The sequence below is a fragment of the Lithobates pipiens genome, unplaced genomic scaffold (genome assembly GCF_037356315.1).
Source record: "Lithobates pipiens isolate NorthernLeopardFrog02 unplaced genomic scaffold, aLitPip1_a1.2 Scaffold_16, whole genome shotgun sequence".
NCBI lineage: Eukaryota > Metazoa > Chordata > Amphibia > Anura > Ranidae > Lithobates > Lithobates pipiens.
In genome coordinates this window covers 402,201,898-402,214,573 of record NW_027507748.1, presented here as the reverse complement: position 1 = coordinate 402,214,573, position 12,676 = coordinate 402,201,898, and the positions used below count along the sequence as shown (strand labels likewise).

Here is a 12,676-nt window from a genome sequence, read left to right as displayed (position 1 = left end):
TAGAACTAACATATTAATACCCTACATATTTGTGTTTACAGGTAAATCTTTATGGGAACTAGTAGTGGAACAGTTTGAAGACCTGTTAGTACGGATTCTACTCCTAGCTGCTTGTGTGTCTTTTGTAAGTAATGTTTTTTGAATTCTTTACTTTTGTGCTAGCATGTTGAAATACTTTTATATGCAGCAGACTTTCTTATACTACCCACTCACCATGATGTCATCTGATATCACATCACTCAAAAACCTTTTTTTTTTTTTTTTTTGTCATACTCAAAATACATTAATACAAAATGTGGGATTTCTGACTGCCAGTTCATCCAGAATGTTACTGGGTAATCATTTACATGTGAATATTACAATAAAGCACAGTTCCAATGCCACATTCACACAGGCCTTGAACAGAGGTGTCTGAGTCGCATTTTTACTGCTTCTTGACTGCCACTCACAATTGTTAAAACAGGGGTGCATATGACGGTGTAAACACAGAAGCGTTAGAGCTGTCTTACATTGTGAAAAGGCAATAGTAATGTCTGCAGAATTCGGCAGGCGTTGACGCCTTGCAAACACCTCCATTCACTTATATTGATGAATGCTAAAAATGCACCAATGGTGTTTACTCGTTTTTAAGGCATGGTTGCAAAATATAACCGGTGATAATTTCCCATTTTAGCATGGTAAAATAAAAAAATACAGCATGTAACTTTAATACTTTCCAAAAAGCACTTTAATGTTCTAGGCACTTTAAAGCAGTGTTCCCCTCCAAAAGCCTCCTCCCGACTCCTCCTGTTTGTGAAACTGAGATTTTGGGGAGGAGGTACCCAAATTTGACCCCCGAAGTCTAAAGAGGCCGGTGGTGAGGAAAAAAGCCGGGCTCCTCCGCTAGTAAAAGAGCTACAAGAAGATAGCGGAGGAGTCCGGCGAAGACCCCCGAAGCTGTGCAATAAACTATTTTTACCCTGTGTTGTTTTTTTTTTTTTTTCTTGTACTTTTTTTCACAGGTGAATGGGTAGGGGTACATTGTACCCTATACTCATTCACATAGGGTGGGGGGACGGTATCTGGGGGCCCCCTTATTAAAGGGGGCTCCCGGATTCCGATAAGCCCCCCGCCCGCAGACCCCGACAACCAACGGCCAGGGTTGTCAGGAAGAGGCCCTTTTCCTCATCAACATGGGGACAAGGTGCTTTGGGGTGGGGGGGGCCCCCCTTCCCCAAGTCACCCCCCATGTTGAGGGCAGGAGGGGGGGCAGCTCGCTCGTCCCCCCCCCCCTTCCTGGCCGGCCGGGTAGCGTGCTCGGACAAGGGTCTGATGTGGACCTGGGGGGGGGACCCCCACGCCGATTTGATTTTTTTTTTCGGCGTTGGGGTTCCCCTTTAAGTCCATACCAGGTGGCGGGGCCAGCGACGTCTCCTTCGCGGGCCCCGCCTACCTGGAGACCCGCTCGAAATGAGCAGACTTTTCTCCGGGGCGGGAAAAGTCCGTTAATTTTAAAAGTACGGCGGACTGGCATACGCACGGCCGGATTGTCCGCCGAAATGCGAGTCCGGCGGGAAGATTGGAGTGCAGAACTACTTTCTAAGTCCGCCGTACTTTCGGGTAAAAAAAGTCTGCCGGAGGCTACACACGGGGGGGATTGTCCGGCAGACTTGAGTTTGCCAGACTTTTTCCACCCGATAGTTTGATCGTGTGTACGTGACATTACTCGACCTAATGTGTTCAGTGCACACTGAGGCCCACTGTGCACTCACTGCACACGTTTGGGATTGAATTCAGAAAGCGACACCATCCTATCAGCAGCTGCACCTGTCGCTTGCAGCTGCAACTCAGATTAGACCTGCATACTGCATGCCAGCACTGCAACCACCTTCTGAAGGAGTTGGTTCATGCTGATCAAGTACGCACGTAATACATATGTACTTGGACACCCAGGCTAGTTCCAGTGGATGCACAGGCCAGACTTTTACTCGCCAGTCCCAACAAACCACTCCAAATAATACAAAGCATTTATAATACCTAGTTATACTACGCAGTGTGAAGTTTTGAGGAATGCGGGGTACAGGTTTTTCTTGGGTGCAAATCATTGGCCAGCACTGATCGAATGTAGCCGCTGACAAGAGTAGGTACATGTAATCAGCTCATTTGACCGATTCTGGCCACATACATGCTGCACACCTAAGCACCTAGGTGTATGTACTCATTCGTGGCATAGCATATTCTCTTGACAAAGGGGGGCAACTTATGATCTTTCAAACAGGCCCACTGCAATCAGAAAACGTCATGTTGCAAAAATGCCTATTACAATGAAAGTAGCTGACCGTAACGTAAAAATGCAGTTAGATGGCGTGTGTGGGTGTGTGGGTGTGGGTGGGGGTGGGTGTGGGGGTGGGTGTGGGTGTGTGGGATTTTTTTCCTGCTGTTAACAGCACGTGAGTCAGAACTATGCAGATTTATGTAGAATCCAGGAGGCTGAGCAGGGTTACAATGCTGAAGAAAAAACAAAAATGTACAGCTATTGTCCGTTTTATGTATTGTTTTCTATTTGTTTTTCTATGCTAAGAAGCTTTAGTCTGGAATCAGAGCAACCTTTATGACAAATACAAAATGCCTGAAGGTAAAAAAAACTGCCTGGTCAATTTTTCTGACTATACAGTATTTTATATTTTATTGCTATTTATGAATGTATATTTCTCCTCTACAATATAGATGTAAATCTGAAACAAGCATAAGTAAGGCATCTATTTGGGGAGCCTTCACAAACTCCAGTATGCTGATATAGTGGTAGTTGTAGCATGTATGCCAGTCATAGTTTAGTCAACCGTATAATTTTTTTCCCATCACAATTGAATTCTCCTTTTTATTGTCCAACTGCAGCATAGGAACAAATGCTCTGTCCACCAAAAAATACAAAATAAATTATGTTGGAAAATGGCTGTACAAATAAAACGCCTTGCAGCTACCCATCTTATGGAAGTACATAAATTGCTATACTCCCTATAACACTCCTCCCATCATCTCTACCTCATTCTTTTTTTTTTTTCTTTATTTCTTTACGCTTATTACTAATCTCCTTGTCTTTAGTCTCTGCACATTTCACCCCGAATTCTGCATTCAGGGCTGTGGAAAAAGGGGGTTACAACCTTGTTCAACCTAAGGCTAGTTGAGTTGAGGAGGAGCTAATTTGTTCCTATTGTACCCCTGTTGTCCCTTTTGTACCAATGACAATGTTGCTGTAACAGGAAGTGGAGGGCAAACAACCCAACAGGTAATAAAAGCACAATAGAGGCTTAACCCTTCTCCACTCAAAACTTTAGGTAAACTTACAATAGATTATGAGCAGCTATGCAGCGGACTTGTGCTTTAATATATCAGATTTTACTCCCTGTGTGTCTGGAGGAACTTAGATTGGTGTGCAGTTTCTGGTCACCATGAATTATTTATTTTTTTGTGATCCCTAAAGAAGGTGGCTCTAAAGCCTGACTGTTTTTTCTTTATGCATTCTCTGCACTAAGGTAAAAAAAACTTATTTTTTTTTACTTACCTGAGCCCGTTCTTGATCCAGACATCAAAATCGGACACAGCCAGTGAGGAAGGAGCAGGGGGCAGGGTGGAGTCGCTTTCTGTGTGTCATATGGATACAATTGCACAGAGCAGGTGAATACGGCATGTTTGCGGTGTCTAGTGTTTTTTATTTATTTTATTTTTTTTATTAAAGTTTACAATCCTTATAGCAGTTTTTCATTAAAAAAAAAGTGTGCAAAAGAAAAAAAATGAAATGAACATTGGCTAGATTGAATGCATTTGTCTAACTCAACTAGAGTGTAAGGCCTCATGCATACAGGATGATTTTACAGCTGCTCCTAGGGGCATCTGATGTTTTCCTGCCTCTAAACGCCCCTCCATGTTAGCCTATGTATATAGCAGCGTATGGCGGTGGCACATACACTGACAACGGTGTCAGAGCTCACACCCACTCGTAAAGTATCCTGTTCCTTTTAAAGCAGGTTATAAAGCACAGTGCTTGAGCTGTGTAATTTGGCCCCCTGTATCACCTGAAATACCTGACTGATCCTGCCTGGTTCTGCCCTCCTCTCTGTAACCTGACCACAGTTTATCATGGCTGCCCTGACACAGTAGTCAGTTTACCTGCCTCTGTCGTCCCCAGCTATCTTCTGTTCTCCCCCCCCCCCCCCCCCCCCCCGCCTGTCAGCTTGTGCCAGTGCCCGCCCCTTCCTCTCCTGCCACTTAAATTACTTTTCAATTTTCACACTATCTTCTGTTTGCTAGTGTTAGCTATCTGAGTGTATATGCTTTATAAATAAAATGCCATTCTGTACCTTATTTCAGAGCGCCGCTCAGTGCTCACGTGACTGGTCGCCCCTCTCCTCACGACTGACGGCAGTGGGGGATTCTCTGCCCCTCCTGCTGTAGTTGTCAATTGAGTAGAGAGGCGGCTAGTCATGTGTGTGCCGAGCGGCGCATTGAAAGAAGGTGTAGAAGGGCATTTTGTCTATAAAGCACATACCCTGGGACACCTATCATTAGCAAACAGAAGATTGTGTGAAGAGAACAGAGTGGCTTAACAACCACTTTAATACTCAGAATCAATTGCCTATTTAAGGTTAAATTCAGAAAAGTTTCCTGTAAATATCCCTTCCATATACATTAGATACACACGTTAGGATCACTTCGATTGGCAGCCAGTAAATCTGCAGCAAATGTTTAATTTGTGAATCGAAACCACAGAACCTGTGGACCTGTGGGAAACCTAAATGGAGTATTCCTAATGGGAATTATTATTCAAGCACACCAGCACTGCAGGGTAGAAATATAAAATACTTGGGTTTCAAGGATGATTGAAAACAGCAACTCAGATTGTTCAGAAGGTATAGTGAAGAGGCCATACTTCCACCTCAGATGCTTTTCTAGAACCTAGGAGTTGGGAATTCAGCTTGCTTGCAGCCCCACCTGCAGTTGAGTTCTGTTGTGTAGCATTCATAGCTCCAATATAAAGGACCCTTCATGTAAGTGCATTTGAAAAGCAGGTATGAAATATTCCTTTGGGCTTGGTAGCATTTTTAACACACAGGCCCCACCTGAAGGTGGATATTAGTGATGAGATAATGTCCTTGGTTTCAATTCATGTGCTATTCAGGAAACGCATTGTAAAATTTTCGAATTGCAATCTCTATTGGAAATCCTAGTGAAGGCAATGGGAGACGAGTCTTGTAAATCAATTCTGACCATTTTCAAGGCAAATAGGCAAGGGATTGTCAAACAAAGAGCATGGGGAGCTGGGGCATTACCAGAGCAAATGTGTAACATTGCAAAAAAGTCTCAGGGAATGCATCTTTTAAAAAAGGTTTGACGTGAAACATAAAAATGGTGCAATTCCTCTAATTTACAAACAAAACTAATGGCATGAGTTTGTCTATATTCATATCAGACTCTTGAATGGGCATGCAGCAAGTGTGCCCCAGCCCTATCCATCCCTTACCTTGTGAATGAGTAAGGGGTAACAAAGTTCCCCCAGATATGCATTAAAAGAATAAAAAGTATAATGTAAATACTCAGCTTGACAGTATTTATTTTTATTTAACAACCAATGACAGTGTGTGGCTGCTTGTGTCCTAGCAACCAGTGCCGCATTTTCTCCGCAGATTAAGTTATTTTGTGGCGTATAATACCATGACTAAATGTAGGACTTCTTGAAGCAGCAGCCAGGGGTTTGCATGGGTAAACAGGCCAAACCTGGTCATTTAGGTTGCCAGTTCAGCAAACTGCATAAGGGCGAAATTCACTGCAAAACCTTGCATCAACACGAAAGCGAATCTCATCCCTAATGGAGACCACATTTAAAACCATTTAACAGTAAAACTACACGTTGGGACTCCTTTTGCAGTTACTAAGGCCAGCTGCATCTCCAAAACAAAAATGCCTTGTGCTAAACCTAGACTTGGGACTTGAAAATCAAAATCTTGGTGCATTGTCTCTCCTTTCCCTAAAACGTCATGTACTAGAAGGGTCCATGCATGCCCATTTGACCTAAAGCAGCAGTAGTGCCCAATCCTGTTAAACAGATCCGCACTGCAATCCACATTCCAATCTAACCAGATGTGACAGCACCATTTGGGTGTCCTTACTTTTATTACAGCTGATGTTTTTTTCTGATACTGCTGAAGCCGGAGCATCTTTAGAGAAACCTTCCGATGCCATTCCCACCCCTATTTTCTTGCTGTGAGCTACAATGCCAAGGGTGAGAACTATGTCGTCATAACACAACGCTAAACACGTTCATGGCACAGTTATTCTCAGTCTGCATGTCGACAATGTTGTGCATGCGCGAATGACATAATTACACGTAGAACAGGTCAAAATCTAAACGCCACATATCCAAAAGCATTTACAGCATTTCTTTGGAACTGAATGGTTATCTGGCACAAATTAAGAAAAGAGAATGGCTTTGGACAGACTGTGTAGTCATCTATAAAGCTGGCCATAGATGGATCAGTGGGTTCAGCAGGGACCAGCTGCATTTTGACCCACGTATGGCTGTCCTGTTCAACAGAAAATAATCATTAGATCGACTTCTGTCGAACTGGAATGTTATAACACTTTTCCCGATCAGTGGCTGCTGATCAATATAGTAGTCCCACTGTCTGATTACACAAGAGTTGATTTATTAAAACCGGAGCGTGCAAAATCTGATGCAGCTGTGCATGGTAACCAGTCGGCTCCTAACCTGGAAGTTGATTTGTTTTTGTGCAGAGCTGAACCAGATTTTGCAATCAGCAATTTGTAGCGTGACGGCGACATTAGGAGGACCAGATCAGACACTTTTGGCGCGATTTTGGGACCATTTCCATTTATACAGTGATCAGTGCATTTAAAAATGCATTGATTACTGTGTAAATGTGACTGGCAGTGAAGGGGTTAACCACTAGATGGCACTGTAGGGGTTAAGTGTGTCCTAGGGAGTGATTCTAACTGTGGGGGGGGGGAGGGGTTATGTGTGACACGACACTGATCACCCCTCCCGATTTACAGGGAGCTGTGATCAGTGTCAGTGTCACTAGGCAGAGCTGGGAAATGCTTGTTTACATTAGCATTTCCCCGTTCTTCCTCTCCATGAGACAATTGTGGGTATCCCCATGGACATAGAGTCCGCGGGAACCGTTATCACACCTGCGAAGATCGCAGCGGGTGGGCGCCCGCAAATCGCTTCTTAAAGGGCAACGTACAGGTATGTTAATCTGCCTGCACGTGCCCTTCTGCCGATGTATATCGGCGTGAGCTGGTTGGCAAGCAGTTAAAAAAACTGAGGGTTTATAATCCCTTAACCTCCCTGGCAGTATTCCAGAGTGTGGCTCAAGGTGAATTTTCATGACCAAAAGCGTTTTTTTTTTTTTTTTTTCTATTAACATTATCTTAGGTATATTAAGGATCGATCCGGTCGGGTACCCAATGTGTATTTTCTTACTTCCTGTTTTTATATGAATGTTGAAAATATTGAAATATCATGAATGCTAAACAAAGTGATTTGTAATGGTATGTATAAGAAATATTTTTTACTGTCTTTTGTAAATCTGGAAAACAAAATAAAAAATATTTAAAAAAACAAAACAAAAAACAAAAGCAGTAACCCTTAGCCCCGGCACCAGATACAAAAAGTGCAACAAAAACCCGCTTATTGTACACTGTAATCTTACAGATTACTTTAATGTAACCAATCATTTCACTTACCTTTTTTGTCCCTAATGCTTTGCCCTGCGTGTGTGTGTGTGTGTGTGTGTGTGTGTGTATATATATGTGTGTGTGTGTGTGTGTGTGTATTATATATATATATATATATATATATATATATATATATATATATATATATATATATATATATATATATATATATATATATATATATATATATATATATATATAATAATTCTTAATGTTCTTTCTGCCTGGAAACTTGAGATTTGTCCTTGGCAACCAAAAGGCGTCCCTTTACGTCAAGTGGTTTTAGACGAGCTTGGAAAACAACGATAATAAATTAGTCACTTGCTGAATTTAGTGATTTGTGGGGAAATTCATCATTACACTGAATTCTGCAACTGAGCAAATTTCTGAGTTTTTGATTACATTGAATACATTTTATTATTGTGTTATTCGTTTTATAATTTTATAGTTGTTATATTCTAAATTATGATTGTGATTCAAACGTCATCATACCCAGGATGGCTACTAGACTCTTGTTTACACAGATTTACATGAATTATTACTAAGAATTACAGGCCTACAATATAAAATGCCAAATTTCAATGCAAAACAACAATGTACCACTTTGAGACGCAAAAATCTGATGACATACCGCCAGGGATGTTACGACCTACTATATTGTAATTCCTGTAGACCCATTTCCCTCATTAATTCGGATAGATTTTGGTCAAGATAGAGCTGCATGATTAACATAAAAAAAAAAAAAATTGCGATATATCGATTCAAACCCCCTCACAATTTTAATCCAGCATTTCCACAATTCATCTAACAAGTGCAGAGCCGTTGTGCTCACAGCTCTGAAAAAACAAAACAAAAAAAAAAACGCACTGAAAGATAAAAATACATGCCGTTTTTTTTTTCTAGGGTTTTTGCAAATTGTAGCGCAAAGTCGTCTTTTTTATTTATTTTTTTCGTGACTCTGCTATTCTGGCTAGCCACAGCTCCGAGGGTTCACAAAGCTCCCAGTACTGGACTTGCTAAAAACCGCAGATGTGCCAATCTCAGTTTACCCCAATCTTGGTTGTGGAACCAGTCTGTTCCAGATTTTCCTTTTGATACATTTCTTCAGGAGGAAGTTGTATCTAGGTCAAGACGCATGTCCTACTCCAGGTCTTTGGTAGAAGATCATTCTCTCTGTCTGGAACAATGAAGTTCCAGGCATTGGATTGCCAGAGGGCTCTGTTCCAGGGGGTATTACAGAGTTAAGTTTGCTGGTTGAAGATCTGGAGAAGTGATGGGCAAGATAACCACTGATGCTAGCTTCTCCAGTTGGTTTGAAGGTGGCTGTAGTTCAGTGGACTTGTTCTCCACAGGAGAAAGTACTGCCCGTCGATATCTTGGATTGTTGGCCAGTATGCATTGCTCTGGATGTTGGGACAAACCAGTTGTAGGTGTAATCCAGTAATGCTTCTGCAGGCATATATATCAACCACCATGAGTCTTACGGCTCAGGAAGGTGAACAACATTCTGTCTGAGACAGTACAGCAGGTGCTATCTCTCACTAGTACATACTCCAGGTATAGTATAATGGTAGGGGGAACCCTGCAGGTGGATCTACTTGATTCCAAGTTCTACAAGTGGGCACAGGTTATGTCTGGGATGAAAGTTCCACTGACAATAGGGGCAGATGCACTGGTAACACCTTAGGGACCAGTTCTCACTTATTTGATGCTTTCCCTCTGTTTTAACTTCTCCCACTTTTGCGAAGAATCCGGAAGGTGGTAACACTGCTAATAGTGTTAGCCAAATTAGCCCAGGAGGACTTGGTGTGCTGACATAGCAAGTCTTGCGGGGGTCGCTCCTTGAACACTCCCAGTCCAGTGGGACCTAATGGTCTTAAGTCCTGTATCTCCACATTGTCGAGCCTTGGAAGTTGGTTTCAGCAAACCTGGATTACAGGACTTGGAAATATATTTTTTTTCAGGAAGTGGCACTCACAGGAATATCAGTGGAAAAGTTCCCATCTTTCTCCAATCACTAGGGGAAAGGAGATTGGCCTTGAGTACCATTAAGGGTTAGAGTTCATCCCTATCCATTTTTTCCAGTGGCCATTGTTTCTCACTCCTGGATTCATACTTCATGTAGCGAGGGTGGTCCCAGATGTCGGGCCACTCTTGAGTGCTTGGGACTGGGATTTGCTCTTGGCTGTCTTTGCAGAGGCCATTTTTTTTTTTTTTAACCAGTTGGTTGACTGTTGGTCCCTTATCTCTGGAAGATGGCTTATATGGTTTCTATCAATTTACTAAGTGGAGTGTCAAAGGTGGTGGCTCTTCCATACAAGGAGCCATTCTTGGTCGCACATCGTAAGGGGATGTTGTGTCCTAATCCATCTCTATTGCTTAGAGTGGTTTCTAGTTTTCACTTGAATCAGGACAGTGTCTCGCTTTTATATATTTCTTCTAATCGACAGTCGGCAGGAGAAAGATTGCTACCTACTCTAGAGGTAGTTCAGACACTCGTGGCCTAACTTGAGTTGCCGGAACAGGTCAGGAATCCTGATTTATCTGCCAGTTTATCAATGATACGGAAGACTGGTGTTCTGCTTTTATTGCCAGAAGGTCCCAGAAGGGACAGGCAGCCTCTGAGTCGACTTTCTGCCAAGTAATTATTCTAGCGTATGGATTAAGAGGTAAGGCTCAGATTTGCAAGGCTGCTACTTCTTGGTCTTCGTTACATACATTCACTAGGTTTTATTAAGTGAGTGTTAGGACTCAGGAGGATTTTTCCTTGTGAAGGCAGTGTACTGCATGCAGCAATATAGATCCTATTTTTCTAATTGTATTTCTTTTGGTCATACTGGGTTCCTGCCCCTCAAAAGCATTGCTTGGGGACATCCCAGCTAGTCATTATGGCTGCAAAGAAATGTTTTTTTTTCTCTACAGCTTACCTGTGAAATGCTTTTATTTGAGTACATCACAGGACACAAAGATCCCTCCCCTCTTGTCTGGGAAGTTTATTGTTGCTACAAAACTGAGATACTTCCTGTGTAGGAGGGGTTATATAGGGGAGGACTTCTTGTTTGATTTACCAGTGTCCATTAACCAATAGCTAGCATATAACCCAGTTGGTTATTATGGCTGTTCTGTGTCCGGCGATGTACTCTCAAAAAAGGATTTTTACAGGTAAGCTGTAGAAAAAATCCTAATATTCCTAAAGGTTAAAGGGCTTTAACGGTTTATCAGTTTTTTGGCTTAGATGTATGTATATAATGCAGTGGGCTTTTAGTGTATTTCAGACAAAAGCCAAGGAAGAAGCTAAACATTCCTCCTCCCTAAGAGGAAATGCCTGTCTTGCAAAAATACACTAATGCCCCGTACACACGACCAGACTTTTCAACATCAAAAGTCTGACGGAATGATTCCGGCAGACTATTCGAACGTGTGTGGGCTGCAGCGGACTTTTGATTTGATTTGCAAAAGTCTGACAGACTTTAGAAATGGAACATGTTTCAAATTTTTCCAACAGAACTCTGCCGGACCCAGTTCCTACTGAGAAATCCGCTCGTGTGTGTGCTAGTCTGAAGGACTAAAACCGACGCTAGGGCAGCTATTGGCTACTGGCTATGAACTTCCTTATTCTAGTCCAGTCGTACGTCATCATGTTCGAATCCGTCGGACTTTGGTGTGATTGTGTGTGGCCAAGTCCGTTCATTCGGAAAGTCTGTCAGAACTCTGTCAGAACTCTGTCAGAACTCTGTCAGAACTCTGTCAGAACTCTGTCAGAACTCTGTCAGAACTCTGTCAGAACTCTGTCAGAACTCTGTCAGAACTCTGTCAGAACTCTGTCAGAACTCTGTCAGAACTCTGTCAGAACTCTGTCAGAACTCTGTCAGAACTCTGTCAGAACTCTGTCAGAACTCTGTCAGAACTCTGTCAGAACTCTGTCAGAACTCTGTCAGAACTCTGTCAGAACTCTGTCAGAACTCTGTCTAGTTTGAGGAGACTTCCTCAGCTACATCCGCTACTCAACTAGGAGAATTACTAAGCTCCTTCCGTAAAGAACTTGCGGACAATGCTTGAGACATTCCGTTCTTATCTGGACAAATGTCAGACTGCACAGCCTAACAGTAGAGGCAGCTCGCCATCCTGTTCATGTCCAAATATTTCTGCACCCAGAGACGTCAGTGATTCAGAGACGGAAGAGGGAAGTGTTTCCCCAGGTTCTGAGGAAGAGGAGGATGAGGAGAGACTACTTCATGCTACAGATTATCTTTAGAACAGATGGGTGATCTATTAAAGACTAGCCATACAATTTTAAACCTTAAAGAGGACCTTTACAACATCATTAAGAGTTTTTCCACCTTTACCCACCACTACAGGTTTGACTTGCTCTCAGCATCAAAACAATCATTTGGCAGGAAAGTCCTGCAGGTGGTGGTCCCACCCTAGAGTAAGTACTCTTATCTCCAGGTGCTGTCCTAAAAGATGAGGTGAGAAAACCTTAGACTTGCTGTAACAGTATTTCTACGGGTCTTTCAGGACAGCACTGATGACCCGCCCTAATTGTGTTATAAAATGTGGTGGTGTTATATTCTGCCTATCTAATTTCAGCATGGCTGGAGGTATGCTATATACAACCTGTATAATAAACAACTGAAGCCACGGTGGAAGTAACTGGTCTTTACAGAAACTGACTGCAGTGTTTCCTGGGAAAATGGGTGGAGCTGCGCTCTCTCCAGGTGCTGTCCTAAAAGACTCATAGAAATACTATTACCAGTAAGTCTCTAAAGTTTTTCATATTGTTTGGTAGCACCTTCTTGCAGGAATATGAACAGGAATATATTGCATTATATATTTGGATTAATATAGAACACTGTAAATGTAAATGTACAACATTGATTGTAGGGTATAGCGTGGCATTTTGATATTTGTATTTATTTAGCACGCTTTTATGGGACTGAAC

The 12,676-nt window shown here is 42.3% G+C and overlaps 1 protein-coding gene across 1 annotated transcript in view; it reads left to right on the top strand.

The window, feature by feature from the left end:
• Window positions 1–12,676, top strand: part of ATP2A3 (ATPase sarcoplasmic/endoplasmic reticulum Ca2+ transporting 3) — a 311,056-nt gene that overhangs the window by 100,442 nt on the left and 197,938 nt on the right. The window contains exon 3 of the mRNA XM_077482351.1: window positions 42–124. Within this exon, the coding sequence (XP_077338477.1) occupies window positions 42–124 (83 nt within the window). The remainder of the gene's footprint in view (window positions 1–41; window positions 125–12,676) is intronic.